The sequence below is a fragment of the Carica papaya genome, chromosome 8 (genome assembly GCF_054855325.1).
Source record: "Carica papaya isolate Zhongbai chromosome 8, ASM5485532v1, whole genome shotgun sequence".
Taxonomy (NCBI): Eukaryota; Viridiplantae; Streptophyta; class Magnoliopsida; order Brassicales; family Caricaceae; genus Carica; species Carica papaya.
Genome location: NC_142316.1, coordinates 29,530,912 through 29,548,804, shown reverse-complemented (window position 1 = coordinate 29,548,804; position 17,893 = coordinate 29,530,912). Strand labels below are relative to the sequence as shown.

The 17,893-nt window shown below is 33.4% G+C and overlaps 2 protein-coding genes across 2 annotated transcripts in view; one reads left to right on the top strand and one right to left on the bottom strand.

Moving 5' to 3' along the window:
• LOC110818945 (Threonyl-tRNA synthetase) overlaps positions 1-6,969 on the bottom strand; it is a 31,395-nt gene extending 24,426 nt beyond the window's left edge. Inside the window, exons 1-5 of the mRNA XM_088209984.1 lie at positions 6,617-6,969; positions 6,293-6,530; positions 6,112-6,171; positions 5,676-5,765; positions 74-148 (exon numbers count right to left, since the gene is read on the bottom strand). Coding sequence (XP_088066110.1) covers positions 74-148; positions 5,676-5,765; positions 6,112-6,171; positions 6,293-6,530; positions 6,617-6,870 — 717 coding nt within the window. The 5' untranslated portion in view covers positions 6,871-6,969. The remainder of the gene's footprint in view (positions 1-73; positions 149-5,675; positions 5,766-6,111; positions 6,172-6,292; positions 6,531-6,616) is intronic.
• Positions 6,970-13,681: 6,712 nt separating this feature from the next.
• On the top strand, positions 13,682-14,518 carry LOC110818955 (transcription factor IBH1-like). Its single transcript, XM_022048010.2, has one exon. It carries the CDS (start codon positions 13,931-13,933, stop codon positions 14,171-14,173), a length of 243 nt encoding a protein of 80 aa, XP_021903702.1. The 5' UTR covers positions 13,682-13,930; the 3' UTR covers positions 14,174-14,518.
• The last annotated feature ends 3,375 nt before the right edge of the window (positions 14,519-17,893 follow it).

The window sequence follows — 17,893 nt, the reverse complement described above, 5'->3', positions numbered from 1 at the left end:
CTCGAGAGTAGATAGGAACAGTTTTATTGTGATGAAGTAAGTTGCATCGTGTAAGGCCAAGCAGCTTACTCACCTTGAAACTATTGTCAGAAAACATCTCAAGTGCCTGTTCCCTTGTCACCTCAATACGGTCAAAAGGTTGTTTCTCCTGACAAATGTAATAACAAGTTATTGCTAATTGGAAAAAACTCAATGCTCCTGACCAATAACAACTAGCAAGAAAGAGAAACATCCAAATTATGTAATGCCCACTGCTGAAATGAACCCCACGAACTTGCCCGTGATGGGAAATTGTTTCCTGATTTGACCCGATTGCTTGTGAGTATGAGAAACAGACACATACACCAAACACGGGCACAGAGCACAAAGAGGAAAAAAGAGAGAGAAAGAGAGAGAGAGAGCAAGAGAGAATAGAGAGGAAGAAGAAAGGATGCTTCTCCGCACTTCAGTTATGGATGCCAAAGGCTACTACTAATGTGTTTGGGAGAACATTGTTTCAGAGGACGATGAATGGTATTCTCCTCTCCCAGACCTTCTTATAGGTCCCTTCACAGTAAAATCAGACTCAGAATACCGGAATGTTTCTGGCTGTTTAACCCTTTTATACCTATTTTTACCTGGTTGGTTCATCATTATTTCCAACACTGCTGAACTAAACTACATATTTTCTCAACTTGAATTGAGTGCCTAACAACATTGTCCTTGTGATTGTGGCTGTAGTTATGAAATCCCTGTGATTATGAATTGAATTTATCTTTTATTTTTTTATATTTTTTCTACTTGTCTAAACCCTATTCCATTTTGCAACATCAGGTACAAGAGAATTTACAGTTGATGTACAAATGTATCAATAAGATCTCTTAATTTCTCATTAGCATGAAGAAGATGATCATTGAGCAAAAAGACAAGGTTTAAACTATAGCTAAGAGTCTCTAACCCTGTCTTCTCTTGAACTGTCGCTAACCCTGTCCAGGTGGGGGAAAAAAAATATCCGCCTCAAAGCCTTATGGTTCCTTTCCTTCCAGATAATTAGTTGACAGGTCAAAGGGATAAGAGAGGTTAATTTTTTCCTCTTCTTGTCACCCCAGACACCCAGGCCAACCCAAAGCTCATCTTGAATAGACCCAGCAACAACCAAATTCAAATTCAAGAAGTGGAGAATCATGCACCACAGGCAATGATAGGAGCACCACAATGGTAAATGATCCAATCCCAACTGGTCCCTTACACAAATAGCATTCATTCACCAAAATCTGCCCCTCTGCTAAACATCATGAATTGTGATTATCCACCCCTCACAACATGTAAATGAAAATAATAACTGCCTAATGAAATTGACACACTTCATAAAATGAACTAACACATTTATATTTGAAATGAAACATGAAGATAAACCAAAATTATATTAGGAAACCAAGTATTGACTCAGATGATAACATTACTCCTATCCTCCCCAAGGTGCTTGTCCTCTTTAAAGTTCGGACCACTATTTTAATGATAAAGTCGGAACCAATAGAACCTGAAATGCCTCTTATGGTGCGATCCCTGTCTAGAAAAAGTTCAACCTCTTGATCTAGAGTGGGAGAACTTTCTCATGCTGCCAATTGTTCAAATTGGCACAATTATTCTTCCATTAAACTGGTTTGCCTCAACTCCACCATTCTCCAAACTTGTTACTTCATACAAGAGGCCAAAAGTGAAAGTTGCATTGACGCTTAAAACTACCCCATGAAATGGGTAGCCTAACTACTGTCCTTTTTCGAAATAAAAAGTATAAAGTATCATTAACTACAAGCACCAAGGGGGTGCAAACCCATGAACAAAAATATGCACCAAGGGGCTGGCCTATCTATTTTCAGTTTCACAAACCACAATTAAGCATCTCCTTCCAAATAGAATGATGCCAACCCACCTTTTCTTCTGAGTCTGTATGTGCTGGTGTCTAATGAAACATTCACACCCATTAGTCCCTCGTAAAAGTGTATCTCTTCTCGTCATGCTCAGAAAAATACAACTTAGAATATATTAGGACAATGGGAATGCTCGATGCATTTCAGCCCCTAGACCTTCTCTATCTTGCCTCTATTAATGCTTCCTTACCCAACACTGCTCCTGCCTTCTAGAGGTCCAGTACATAGATTTGTTTGATAATTCATCTCGTAAACTATTCTGCGTTGCAAATGCTAGTAAACTTAGGGAGAGGACAAATTATTGATGGAAGGATCATAGTGTCAGACCACTAACTCATGAGTCAGTCAAGCCTGGCCTTGAGAGTGGTATGACATCAGTGAGAGAATAATAGAGAAGAGACAGTAGTAACAAAGGAGAAGAATAACCGAAGAGACATGGAGAGAGTTGAGAGACTTAGGGAAGAATGCAGAGGTAATTTCTCATTAGCTTTCCCGGAGCTAGTGCATTGGCACCATACATAACCAGCTGTACTACCTACAGGTGTGCATAAAGGCTAGTCTGCCATGAAGGACCAAATGGATAGCTATGAAATTCAAAAAAAAAAACAATAACAAACTTGACTAACAATGACTAACACTCTTCTTATTAATTCTTCCTGCTAATTCATGACACGTAGATCACCTATAAACACCAGCTTTCAGACCACACTGGTAGCTCATGGCCTCTAGATCTGGTTGTAGGTCCCAGTACACTAAAAATGAACTAAGAAATACCAGAATGCTCCTGATTCTTTCTCACTTCCTGACCTAGCTTGACTAAATTGCTTAGGCTTGTCAGAGAGACAATGATCTCCAGGATTCAAATAACTTTTTAATTTTCTCTGCATATTTTATTCATTCTAGAACAGCCTAATATAGCTTACAACAAGAAAAGAGATAATTGCTTGTAACAGCTCCTAAAGAATAGCAAGTCTGACAAGTGTATTTCAAACATACAAGTAATCTGTAACTCAGTAATAAAACAGCAGACTGGTTAATAAAATAAACACACTCGACAATACACTGATACATATAAATTTGAAATAAAACTGAAGATACACAGTTGACGAATAGATTGTCTGAAGTCATTGGCTCGATCATTGGAAAAAATCAACAAGTTTTTGTTTATGAGCGTCAAATTACTGATGTTATCCTTATGGCAGATGAAGTGGTTGATGATGTTGTTGAAAATAAAAGAAGAGCCGTCTTACGTAAATTAGACATGGAGAAAGCTTTTGACAGTGTCTCTTGGGATTTTATTGATCATATGCTTGAGAATCTCGGGTTTGGATTCAAACGGAGATGCTGGATCAAGAAATGTATTACTACCACATGTTTTGTTGTGATGATCAATGGTGGCCCGTCTAAATTCTTTAAGCTTTCCAGGGATTTAAGACAAGGTGATCCCCTCTCCCCCCACATTATTTATTATTTTCATGAGAGCACTCAACAAACTTGTGTCGCAAGCTAGAGCCTCAGGACTGTTGAGAGATATTTTTGTGGAAAAAATTAGTCATCAACTTGAATTTTCTCACTTATTCTTTGCAGATGACACTCTCTTCTTCTGTCAGGCCAATGTCCGGAATATTCTTCATCTTAAATGCATTTTACTATGCTTCTAAGCAGTATCTGGCCTCAAAATCAACATGGTAAAATCTGAATTGATTATGCTTGGGGAGAATTCAGATGCTCTTCTTACTAAAGCACTTGGCTGCAAACCTGCCCAACTTCCCTTAAAGTATTTGGGTGTTCCTTTTAGTGCCAAACAAAAGATAGCAGGAGTTGGGAGTTGGACATTGATGCGTTGCAAAACAAACTGGCGTGTTGGAAAAATAAATATTTGTCCAAAGAAGGGAGACTAACTCTAATCAAAAGCACCCTATTCAATCTTCCTATCTACTATCTTTCGATCCTCACTATATCCAAGAATGTTGCTAAACGACTTGAAGCCATTCAATGTCACTTTTTTGGGAAGATGATGATTTGAATAGAAAGATTCACCTGGTTAACTGGGAACAGCTAAAGAAACTGAAGAAAGATGACGGTTTAGGCATTAAATTCATTATTGGCCTCAACAAAGCTTTGCTTGGTAAGTGGATTTAGAGGTTTTGGAATGAAAATAACAGTCTTTGGGAGGAGGTCATTGTGTGCAAATGGTTTGGCAACAAAGTGTATGATCTTGCTGGTATGGAGAAGAATACGGTTGGTCTCAACCTTTGGAAGAGTATTTGAAAATCTAGTAAACTGGTTCTAAACAATTCCAAACCGATGGTTGGAAAAGGCGACAGAATCCGGTTTTGGAAAGATGTTTGGTGCGGTCAAATGAATCTCCAAAACCAATTTTCTCACTTTTATGCTATTACTAGAAATAAAGATATCCTCTTGGAAAATGTTTATGAAATCAGTTTTTCTCTATCTTGGAATGTGGCTGTCACCTGGAATTTGAAAGATTGAGAGTTAGAAAAATATGAAAACCTTCTCCAACTTCTAGCTACTGTCAAAATGGGTAATAAAGCTGATAAGTTAAGTTATTTGCAATAATGACTCTTTTTCTGTTAAATCTCTTTACAGAAATTTAATAGACAGCAATTATTTTATCTCTGATTTTTCTTTCAAAATCATCTGGAATATTTCTGTTCCTCCCAAAATTTTTGTCTTTACTTGTGAAGCTGCTATGGGTTCTATTCTCACGTTAGACAAACTTATGAAAAGAGGTTTTCTTTTGGCAAACTGGAGTGCATTGTGCAAGTAGAATATGGAGTCTTGCAACCATCTTCTCCTTTTGTGTCTAACTTCCTATGAACTATAGACAATGATTTACAAGCTGCTTGGTGTTTCCTGAGTTATGGCTGGATCTGTTAAAAGCAAATTGTTAGCTTGGGAAGGCCTCAAAACTTGTAATAGGTGGCATAGGGTTATTCCCTTAACAATACTTTGGGTTATAAGGAAAGAAAGGAATTGTAGGATTTTTTAGGGTAAAGAACCAAATTTTGCCATTATTAAGGATAGGTGGCTTCATTTTTTTGGCTCCATCATCCTTGACCATAACCCTAACTCTTTTGATGATTTAGGGTTCATTGTAAATATACTTACCGATCTATAAATATTTAACTTTTTATACATGGGTTTTGCCCTCTCAGCGTTTTTTTTAATACTATTACTCACTTTTATCTCAAAAAAGTCTAGCCGTAAGAAGTTGTTGATTAAGTGCTAACTAGAATCCTAACAGAAAAAGTAAGATAAGCTTTCATAATAATCCTATTCCATAACCTTATAAAAGAGCTAATGAAGGCAAAGTACCCTATTAACCCTCAATTAGCCAAACCAAAGTTGGGGACTAAAGAGGTTCTACAATTTATCAATCTTATATTTTCAATGAAATTAAGTACTTACATTCAAAAAGAATAACATATTTTCTAACAAAAAAAGATATTTATGTGTTTCCAAAATTTATAAAAAAAATATGTGCATGCCATATTTAGCATATATCTACCTTTCTTTACTCCTGTCAAGGAAATAAAATGGGATTAAAAGATTCCCTCTGCCTATTATAGTTAACTCCAAACACCTCTTCCACCTTACTTTAAAATCTTACTTCACTTTCTTCCTTAAACTCCCAAACATGGTGTATATATCAAATTGTAAATAGAGCTAGCTAAAGCAGGTAAATTTTAATGATACAAACAAGTAAGATTTATCATTCATTTTGCAGGAGATGAAAAATACCGAAACAGCTTTTAGTGCACCCGCTTCAATTTGATTGAAATGATCATCATTCAAGCCCAAATCACCATAAAATGCATCATAATAAAAACCCTGTAAAAGCATTTAGCCAACTAGTAAGGAATTGAGTTCTTAGATATAACATTGAGGACCATGACAAATGCAGATATATTTGAAAGGCACAAAACAAAATTGCAATAGTTAAGAGAACATTTTACAATATTATTTACAAGACATCTTGTCCAAACACGGTCTTAAAACAGAAAATACAAGGGAGACTTAACGGGGTTTTCAATTATCATTATCTCTCCCAACAATTAAGAAAAAATAACTTCCAGAGTTTCAAGTTCGCTTATATATGCAGCTGAAGCACCAAGAAATATTTAGACTGCACTCGGAAAAAATATCAAAGGAGGACGCTTAAAACATAAAGGAATACCTCTCCTCTGGTGGTACAGGGCCCAATGCAGAGCTTGCAACCGTATTCGGCCTCGAGAGACTACAACCAAATCAACAGAAACAATAAAGTAGATCCATCATAAACCCCAATTAAACCCAAATACCTAAATTATGAAACCACACAAAATTTTCCAGTTTCAAAGCAAACCATAATATAGTACCTGCCCAAGAATATGAGCACTGGAGTGCCAGAAAGTGTCGCGGCCTTCGTCGCTTTCGAATGTGAAGAGTTTAAGCTCACAGTCCCCTTCTAACGGCCTAGTCAAATCCCACAGCACCCCATTGACAGAAGAAATCAAGGAATTGGCGGCCAAACTCTTCGAGATCTCCTTGGCAATGTCCAAAGGAGAAGAGACCCATTTCTTGCCTTCCTTCACACTTCCATCTGGCAAAGTAATCCTAAAAAATAACACAAACAAATATTAAGAGGCATGAGAAAACAGATAATTAAAACTTGGTCACATACAAGGGGAAGAATGCGATACTTTATGGGATCATGGGAGAGGGACTGTAGATGAGCGAGTTGCTGCGATTTGATAGTCTCGAAGAAGTCGATGCGCTTGGGGATGGTTTTATCTAGATAAGCTTGGTCTTTGGGATGAACGGTCGCCATGGGAGCCGGGGATGAGGAAGAGAACGAGAAAGAGAATAAAGAGAAAGTGTTAGAGAGGAAGCGAGGAGAGGAAGTAGGAAAACGGCGGATTGGGGAAGCGAAAATGGCCGCCAAGTACAACAGCATATGGGGGATTTTGAGGGAGGTTTGTGTCGGAGGTTTACATGGTTTTTATAGTTTGGACTTCGGGCGTGGGCACCTCCAGCCAGAGGCCCGGCTCTCAGTTGGGGCTTCTGTTTGACTTTTTCTGTACTCCCATTTGTTAGAATACATAAGCTCTCTGTTATTGGAAAATATATTTTAGTTTTGTTTATTTTTTTTTATTTGTTCATAAAAATATGTAAATTTTGGATATTAATGTAACGGTTTAAGATTTAATTAAAATAATTTTCTGTAAATTATTAAAGATAATATTTTAACATTTCTGAACTTGGTGATCATTTTTTTATTCTCAATTAAGTTATATTATTTTGTGAGTAAAATAGGTATATATTAACAAATAAAAAAATATTTTTCAGATATCAAATAGATAATTTTTTATTAAATAAAATATAATGTTATTCACACAAATGTTGCTACATTTTTTTATATATTTTAGCATTACATTCGATAAATAATTAATAACCATAGCAACAATTATGACATTGTTAATAGTGGCAACAATAAAAGTACGAGTAATGTAAATATGATGAATGTAATACTTATAATAGTGTCAAATAAAAAAAAATTATTTTTATTTGGGTGTTACAACTCTTTAAGGGAGGAGAGTTGTAACACCCAAATAAAAATAAAAATTTTTATTTTATTTATTTTTATTTTTATTTATTTGTTTGATTTTTTATTTAATTTAATTTAATGAAAATACAAATAATAATAGTGATAAATTGGGTAAAAATATTATTTGAATTTAATTGAAATTGATTTTGAGAAAAATATATGAAAATTTGGATTCTGATGGTGTTTTTAAAAAGAAAATCGGAAACCAGAGGTCAAAACGCAATTTAGAAAAGTTGTGTCACGTCAGCAGCCATGTCAGCGGCCCGGTCAGCAGCCCCGGTCAACCAGCACGCGCTGCGTGACAAGGAAACGCTGACCAGGGGACGGGCCACGTGGGCGATCCGCGTGCGCGCGATCGGACGGCACAGATTGCATCGTGTGAATGGCCCAGATTTAATCCCAATTAAATTGCGATCGAACGGTCCAGATTTAATCTTGATGAACGGCTGAGATTAAAAGGAAAATGTATAAATAACCCCACCCACACCTGACCAGAAAACTCTAGCCGCCAGTGCCTCGCCGGAGAAGAAGAACCAGACGCCGGAGGAGCCACCCGCCGCCACCCGCCGCTGCCGCACCGGGGAAGTTTTCGACAACCGATTGAGGTAAATTTTCTCCTCCCTGCTCGTTTTTTGATGCTGAGTCCGCCTATGGCCAAACTGGAGCCAAACCACCAGCCAAACGGCCGAAAAACCCAGCCGAAACCCAGCAGCGCCGCCGCACCCCTCCTCGGTTTTTGCCTCCGATGAGGCCCTTCCCGGCCTCCGTTTGATGCAAATTTTATACCACTGTGATCACCGTTCTTTTTTCTATAGGTTAATCGGAGCTAAACATCAAAACGCGACTCACGTCGGAGGAGCCGCCGCACCCGAGAGCACCGCCGCCGGTAAGTTTCGATTTTTCGTGATTTTTCGGCCCACCGAGGGCCCTAGGGTTGTTTTATCGCAAGGATCGATGCAAGTGTGGCTGAATTCGGCCAAAAACGGCCGACTCGATGCGAATCGCCGCCGCTTGCGGCAGTGCCGTCGCCGGAGCACGGCGGAGCCGCCGTGCCGGAATTGCGATATTGGCCGAAAGGGGCCCTATGTCTAATTTTGGATTTTTTGGGACACGTGCAGGTACCAGTAGTGCGTTTTAATTTCCTATGAAAAATTAGGGACAGCCTGTAGGCGCACTGTAGAGCCGTATTCAGACCCCGAAACAAGTAAGGACCCCTTACCCTATTTCCTATCACGGTATTGAAGCCAAATAAATAATTAAACTGTACTGTGTGACTTTATAGATGTATAATTGATTAAGGTTGCCAATGGAGCCCGAGTCTGATACTGGGTTGGTCTGTTATTGTTTGATTTAATTTTCAGTATTAAATGCAGTATGATGTTTGATGTAATTATATTATGGTCTCGTATGCATGAATCATGGTTTCTTTTATTATGATTGGTATTATGCTTAACCCGATACTGTGTTGTCTTGTTTGGTGTCCATTACTAGTTTACATGTTGTGTGTGTTTGGATGATTGAAACCAAGAAAAATGGCAAAAAGGTTATGTGAATTGATAAATGGATAATGTGGACAGCCTGACTATATATTTTGGGAGATGGTGAACGGACCGGGTCCGTAGGGAACCCTACCGGGAACGTGGTCTCTCATACCGGACGGGGTATGGAGACCTTATGTGTTTTGGCGCTCATACCGGACAGAGTATAGGGACGGCCCGTTTCACCCTCATACCGGACAGGGTATTGAGGTTCATGGTTTTGACGCCCATACCGGACGGGGTATGGGAACGGCCCTGTAATCAGGTTGTAAATGTTAATGGTTCACGTGTAGCGGAGACCCCTTATGGATCCCCAGGGATACTAGTAGGATAGTAAAAGAAGAAATCTGTTTTCTGATGATTGAAATGTAAAGGTATGATATGTGTTATGTTATAAAGTATGTATGATTTCATGATATTATAAGGTTATTATTTTCATATGTTGTTTTCATGGATCTCACCGAGGTAAGTGGACAGTAAAGGTTTTTATGTTAATAAACGAATTTGCTATAAATTATGCTCCATTGGTTATTTTTGTTTTCTACCCACCTTTATTTCCGTGGCGGTGAAATAGTGTGATGTCTTTACTGGACTGGTGTAGCTCATTCCTTATTTAACCATTTCAGATCAGGAAGACATTGTTCCCGAGCCCGTTCCGCATGAAGACGACGAAGGGGACGCCTAAAGACTTTATAGTTATATTTATAGTTCATATATCGAGTATCTCTTTTAGTTAGTTTGTTCTTTCATGTTTTGAGTACGTTTTGGTTATTGTGTAAGGGATGTTAATCAAAATTTTTATTACGCTTCCGCATTTGATGTTTTTAATACATATATCTCATTTAAATTTCCGGGGCCGTTACAATGAAAGTACGAGTAATGTAAATATGATGAATGTAATACTTATAATAGTACCAACAAAATAGATGATATTAATAATAATATTAGCAATAACTGTGAGAATTGTGATAATAAAAATGTGACTGGTGACGATAATGATTATCAATAACAATTTATTATAATAGATATCAACGAGGAATGCATTAGGTAGCAAATGTTGTGGTAAAATAATAAAAATTATACAACAACTATAATTATAATAAGATTGAATATTATAACATATTATAAAATACTAGCAGTGATAATATGTAATATTTTAATAAATAGAAGTGTCAATATTAATTTTTGTGACAAACATGATAATTATAATATTATTATAAAAGTTGTTTATATGAAATGTACATGTGTATATATATATAATGATCATTTGTGTATTTTAAAAACACATCTCGTATATAATTAGTGTGTGTGTCCTCTCTAATTATATGAATAATTATTTTATAATTTTTTTCATATAATATATTTTTGTATACATGCACATAACAAATTCAAATTGTTTATGAAATACACTTGTAAACTTATGTTTTCTATTATAATGATGTAAAAATTTTCATAAGAATATAAATAGCTGACCTTATGAATTTAAAAATATGAATATGTTTCACAATATTTATAAAATTTTAGCTTACTAAGGTTATGATAATTTGAACAAATTCAAAAATCACGTAAGTTATTTGAAAATTTATATTTAAAGAAAACAAAAATGCTACTAAAAAATATTTAACTACGCTAAAAAAGAATCATATATGAAATTTGAATAATAAATTTCAGGTTTCATAAAATTTAGTAAAACGTCTGACTATATTCTTTAAATCTCATATAAATTTCATACAATCTCAAATTTATTTCTTATCGTGATATAATTTACATTTTCTAACTAAGCTAAATAAAAAAAAAATTATAAATAAATTCTAAAATATACTAAAAGAATTTATTTTAAACATAATTCAAATATAAATTTAAACATAAAATTCATAATTATTTTGAACCAGAAGGACGAGAAAGGTTAGATGAAGCCCAGCATTATAGACGCCGTTCCAATGTGGGCTGTTGTCATGCGTACAGGGTTCGAATCCTATGGGCTTCAAACACAAATATTTTCTCCTTTTTTTTTTTTTTTATTGAGACGAATAAAATACTCTATTTCTAAAGAAAATAAACGCCGTAGTTAACAGAATACTGAGTAAATGAGTTTATTTGTTAATGGTTTATTATGAAAAATAATTATTAAACAAAAATTAATTATATTTTTTATTAATACATTCTTACAATGTATATGTCTATATATATATATGTATAAATATTTGTTTAAAATAGTAGAAAAGTATACGAGTAAATAAAATAGATTAAGTTGGATAGTGGGGAGTGGAATGTGTAGATATTGAAGTAGTGTATAACAACGTGTAAGTAATGAATGGTCATGATCAGTGAGTTGGCAAGCCACATGCACAGTATGGGGTGTAGGGTGCAACGGAGCGTTGAGGGATCATGGACCTCATTCATCATCATCCCCAAATCAATTACTCTTAAATCCCAACTTGTTTATCCACATCTCTAAACTTTTTAATTATATTTATATATAAATAAACACACACATATATATAACAAAATTATTTATTTAATTAAAAATGCTACGTGTTATATCAATGTGGTATTTGAGTTGGTGTACAAAAGGCGACAAAGAAGCATATTATATAATTCTGTTGTGCAGGAGACAGCCAATTTCAAGACATGCTTACCCTCATCTCTTTTAACTTGTGTTCTTCATTGCACTTTTTGAATCTTCTTTCAAGTTGTGCAAACACTTAGTTCGATTCATTAATTTAATTAATTAAATTATACCCATTTATATACTATCAATACCCATTTATATATTTAATTTCGTATATTATGGTGGGATTTTTGCCTTTAAAAAAAAAAAAAAAAAAAAACTAAAGAAACGGAAAAAGGACAAAGGTAGGGTAGTAATGAGCGGTCCCGACTTACAGAGTTTCAGGATTCATGAGAACATTCATATATAAAGGTGTTTCCATGTGAAGGATGATGGTGATTTTGACAGATCATATGATGATAACTACATGCAAACAACATCATCATCATTCATCATACATACATATTTTTTCACATACATTCATCAAAAGGTGGAGGAGAGTCGTCCACAGCTTATGATGGGTTTAATTTTTGGTTTTTATGTACCCATACATCACTCCTACGTGGGGTGGGCATTCTAATCATTAAATGCAGTTTCCAGAGAAAAAAAAAAAAAAAAAAAAAAAAAAGTTCACTCGGAAAATACGCGTTATTATATATAGAAATATATATGTATTTAATATCCACGAATTGTTTAATTTAATTTTGCTATATCTGTTAATTTTATTCCCTCTGGTGATTTTTTTTCTATAATTATATTCTTCAATTTAAATTTAATTAATTTAATGTGTGTGGTGGAGATGTGAATGCGCAAAAGAAAGAAATCATGCACGTGCCTTGTCCCAAAGCCAAATGGCAAATCCCACTAATTAATAGAACTTGCAATTACATATATATGTATATGTATATATATACATATATATAGGCCTGAGTATGTAAAATGAGACCTAGAAACTAATCAGAACACACGATGTTTAAAACATAAATTTAACAGATATGAAAAAATTAATATAAAGTTGTAAAAGAATAATATTCTATTTTAGTATGTTCAAGTTGTATATCCTTTTTTCTTACTAGTTTAGATTAATAAATTATAATTAATTGTATTTTTTTAATAAAATTGTACAAATAACGAATCACAATAAAATTAAATTTAAACTAATTGAAATTCAATTATTATTTGTATTTTATTTTAAATTTAGTAAAAGCGATAATAATAAGCTAGTAACCGCATTAGGAAACTCCAATGATGCATTTCTATAATAATTATTTAGCTTTCCCAATTAGATTAATTGCGCAAGATAAAATTTATATTAATTAACTGACCATTAGTATAACTTAGCAACAAAAAAAAATTTATAAAATAAAAATTCAATCACGAATATCAACACGTAAAAAGCAGTAATTATGATTATTTTCCAAATTGCTGCGTTAATCATTTCGGTTATTGTTTTAATCCTCTACCCAATAATTGATATTAAAGAAAAACAAAAGAAAATAATCAAACTAATCCATCTTGTCGCCGTGAAGTACCCAAAGTACGTACACCGCTTACTTACTGCTCCATTTGTATTTTATTAATTAATTAATAGGGTGTAAATTTGTTCACTATATTCTTGAATCGTACGGTCAAAATCTTGCCAAGTTGATTTTGCGGGGCCCACATATTCGAGATTTCGATCACATCAGCCACGTCCATTTGCCAGGCTCAGGCTCAGCTCACCCCCTACCTGGAACCTGGTTGGCTAACACTTCTAACGCAATCCAGACTCGTGACGAAATCACAAAAAACGGGGCGGTCGATTATGAGCCGTTTGATTACTGCATGACGTGGCCAATAGGATTTCAGACACGTGTTGAACAGAAACTGTCAGCGTTCGGGGATTACGAGGACAGAAGCGAGCGGGCGAGAGAGCTGTCAGACACGTGTGTGGTTCTCTTCAAAGCCAGGTCCGCACTTAGCTAAACGACAAAAGATGGAGCTTGTGGGAGAATTCCAAATTAAATTAAAACCCGACCCGGCTACGGCCAACCGAGCCCCCAAAAAAGGCAAAAAGAGAGAAAGACATATTTTCCAAATAAATAATTCCTATCGATTTAAAAGCCGAAAAACAAAAAAGCAAAATATGGCTCGGCTCACATGGCACGTCTCCTTGCAACCCTTCTCATCATTTATATTGCCCTCCCCACCTCTTCCATTTCTCCACTTCATACAAATTCAATTTACACCCAATTCAAGTTCTCTCCATCCCTCATTAGCCTCCGTTGCAGAATTTCTCAATCTTTCTCTGTTCAGATAAAGTGTCAGGTGCCGCACATTAATGGAGTCCAATGGGTACTGCAAGGAGGAGTTGATTTCTAGGGTTAGATGGAGTAGGAGGAGAAGAACGAAGATGGGTCGGAGCCGGCCAATCCAGATAAAAGTAAGGAAGTTGCAGAAACTAATTCCGGGCGGCGAAGGATTGCAGCCGGATCGGCTTTTTACAAAGACGGCGGATTACATTTTGCTTCTAAGGTTGCAAGTTAAGCTTTTGCAAACTCTCGCCAACATTTACAAACCATGAATCTGTATACATCTATATCTATATGTATGTAGCGATCGAGAGAGAAAGAGAGAGAGATTCTGATATTCTTCATTTTTATTTTATTTTCTTTCTGTTATAATTCTTCTCGGCACGTAGTATATTATATATATATATATATATATATATATATGATGTAGAGAGGTTTCAGGAGTGTTTGTGGTTCTAACAGATAAACTGGATATTTCTTTACAATTTCATTATATATATATATATATATATATATGTAGGTAAATATGATGTTCAACAGCTTGATTTCTTGTATTCTAATATCTTATCCTATATATACATTACATATAAATATCATGTACTTATTTTCTTTCTTAATTTGTTTTATGAACCAGTTAATATTAGGTTTTTGCCGCCCACGACGTCGTCTCTGTCGACCCACATGATTAAGCTTACAGCTACAAATCCAATCCTTTGCCGTAATTTGATTTTGCTGCAGATTTCTATTGCATGCATAAAACATGATTACAGATCTGATTGAAGTTCAAAACTAGAAAACACGATTTCTATTGTCTGTGTAATACTATTATAATTAGAAACACTATTAAACTCATATTATTTTTCTGGGTTTGGTACATATACGATTTGCTTGTATATTTCCAATTTTAGAAATCGATAACCTTATGAAACTAATTGATAAAGTGTGATCATTTCGTTAAGTTGTGTTTAAATTCGATCTACATATTAGATAATGCAAGTTTAACTCTGAATGTCAATTTACTTCGCATGATATTTTAACCCACAAACTGGTTATTAGCTATAGTCAAATATTTTTGAAATATTATAATTTAAATTCTTATGAAACACTATTAACTGCGTATGAATATATTTCATAAACATTTGATAAAATATAAATTTAGAAATGTAAACCACCATATAATTTATTTTATATAATTGTTTAATTTTTCAATTCAATTTGTTTGGGGTTGATATATATTTTTTTTTTGGAAAGGGGATAATGTTTCTTATTAATCAATCAAACTACCGTACATTAGCAGCAGAACATTAGATATATGATATGTACTGATAATTAATTATTTAAATGATATGTAGAGGATATGAAAATTCCTAACAATTTATAGTTTAATGGTTTTGTCTTATAGGTTAATGGTGTTAAATAATAAGACATTCTCTGGCAAATGTTGGTTGAGGAAATCCACTGTGACATTTAATGTGCCCGTATATCCTATTTAATCACTATATTACATTAAGAAAATTGGTTTAGACCATATACTACAAAGTTTGAACTGTCCCAAAGCTGTCACCAAAAAAAGAAATGAAAATAAAAACTAAAGTTAAGATCTCTTTTAAATATAGAGTAGGACATAATCTATAGTTACCTAAATTATTTTTGTTAATAGAAATAATTGAAGTATATGTATTCTCAAAGATATTCACATGATTATATATATGTATATATATTTCCTTTTTTTTTGTCCTGCAAGAATGTTGTTAAGATTTTTATTTAAAGATTTTAGCTATTTGACCCAGTTTTTTTAATTGGTTTTAGTGTTTTAAAGCATTAATGTGATTAAACGAATAAACTAAAAATATTTTTTGTCATTACTTATTATCTATCTGATTCAAATAAAATAATAAAAATAATATAATACATAAGTGATAAAAATAATAATAAATTAATAATAAAAATTGGCAAAATAATTAAATTAATTTACGACGGCAAAGAATGTCATTTTTATTGCTATTGTTACTAATAGTGTTTGATATTATCACAATTTACTTATATTATTAATTTTGTTACTGATTTTTATTATTAATTTTTATTCTTATTTTTATTGTACTCTTATTTTTATTTTGTTATGTATTGTATAAAATTAAAAACATCCATAACACCCATTATAAAAAGACACGATTCTTCGTAAATCTTAAGATAGAAACTCTTCTTGTAAAAAGGATGACTCTTGGTAAATATATAAGGGAGAAAAAAATTATTTTTGTTCACTTACTAAAACAAATAACATTCAGAAAAAAATATATTATCATTATCTATCTCATATTAAGTTAAACCATAAATAGACTTTAGTTTTTAGGTTTGAAAATTATCCGAAACTTTAATAGTATATAAAAGAAAACAAAACGTATTAACAATTGTTCTTTGTAGGTAGAAAAACAAGCATCTTATCTTATTGCTTAAGTATTAAGATTAGTCGTAATTTTTTAACAATAGTATCAAAATATTCATTTAGTAAGTGAGAGGTATTGAGTTCAAAACCTACTCTCACCATTTAATTTAAAAAAAAAAAAAACAAAATAGGTGACATTATCATCCTCATAATGAGAGAGAAAAGAATAAACAACTAAATATATGTAGATATATATATATCTTCAATCTCCTCCCCCAGCCCCCCTTTTTTTTCTCTTTCACGCACACACAGTGCACTTGTTTTTTTTTATCTTTTGGCACATAGTTCATTATTTTTCTTTCTCTCTTAGTTTTTTTTTTCTTCCTTCATGCATACACTCTATGCACCTGGAGTAGTACGATGTTGTTTATTTTTAATTATTTTTTTATTGAAATTGGGTTTCTCTCTTAACTTTAAGACTGATACTTTAGACATTTTATATCATGACGATATATTTATTCATGGATATTTAAAAAATAATTTCTTCGTTCTTGACTTGAAAGATAATATATATTTCTCTAACCAATTAAGCTATGAAATATAGCTGAATATTTATGTATTTGAGCATATTCATTGGTTGGCAATATGTGTATTTTAATAGTATTCCATGTATACATACTAATTTATTTATTTGGACACTATATTAGTTTTTTGTTATACTATTCTATTATCATTGTACTAATATATATTAATTAGTTTATGTAAATTAGTTAGTTACACATCTTTTGTTAAAACTTAGATAATTACATATATTTATATGATATTTTATACTAATTAGTTTGACAAAATTAAAAGGTTACATAGATATATTTTATTTATTTATTTTTGTTAAGATAATTAAATTATAATATTTCTAATTTGTATCCTATGTGATGATTATGAGCCTAAGAAAATTTTCAAGCATGTAATATAAACAATGAAATTTTGATAATTTAATTATGAATAATCGTGCCTAATATCCATTTTTTATGTACTTGTAGAAATGGCAACCAAAAATATGATTACTAATTTATCCACCAACGAGGAGTTTGATGGGACAAATTATGATATATGACATAAGAAGATTCAGTATCTTCTTAATGAGCACGAAATTTTGAAAACCTTGACCACTATTATATATAATCTAAAAAATATCAGTAGTGACTAGTATAATAAGAATCTGGCTGCATACCAAGAATAGTGTAAGAATGATCGTTCTACGCTCTATACTATGTTGTATTGCATGCATAACGAGATTGTTCCACGACTAATGATATATGAGACAAGCTTAAGGTCACTTATGACCAAACATTCGCTCCAAGACTCCGTGCTTTGGATTTAAGGATGATACAATATGAAATAGATCAAAAGCATAGTGTCGTTGAATACTTACGTATCATGAGTGCTATAGTTTGTGATCTTAAGGGTGGAGGGCATGACATAAGAGATCATGAGCAGGTTCTGAATGTGATTTTTTCATTTCAAGATAAACCTGAATGTTGGAAAAATTTTAAACTCTTGATGGTTCATAGTGAACACATTAATACTTTATTTGAGATTGGTAGACACA

Bases quoted from the DNA above. Each gene is read 5' to 3' on its own strand.
- LOC110818955 (XM_022048010.2), top strand. From the start codon at position 13,931: ATGGAGTCCAATGGGTACTGCAAGGAGGAGTTGATTTCTAGGGTTAGA.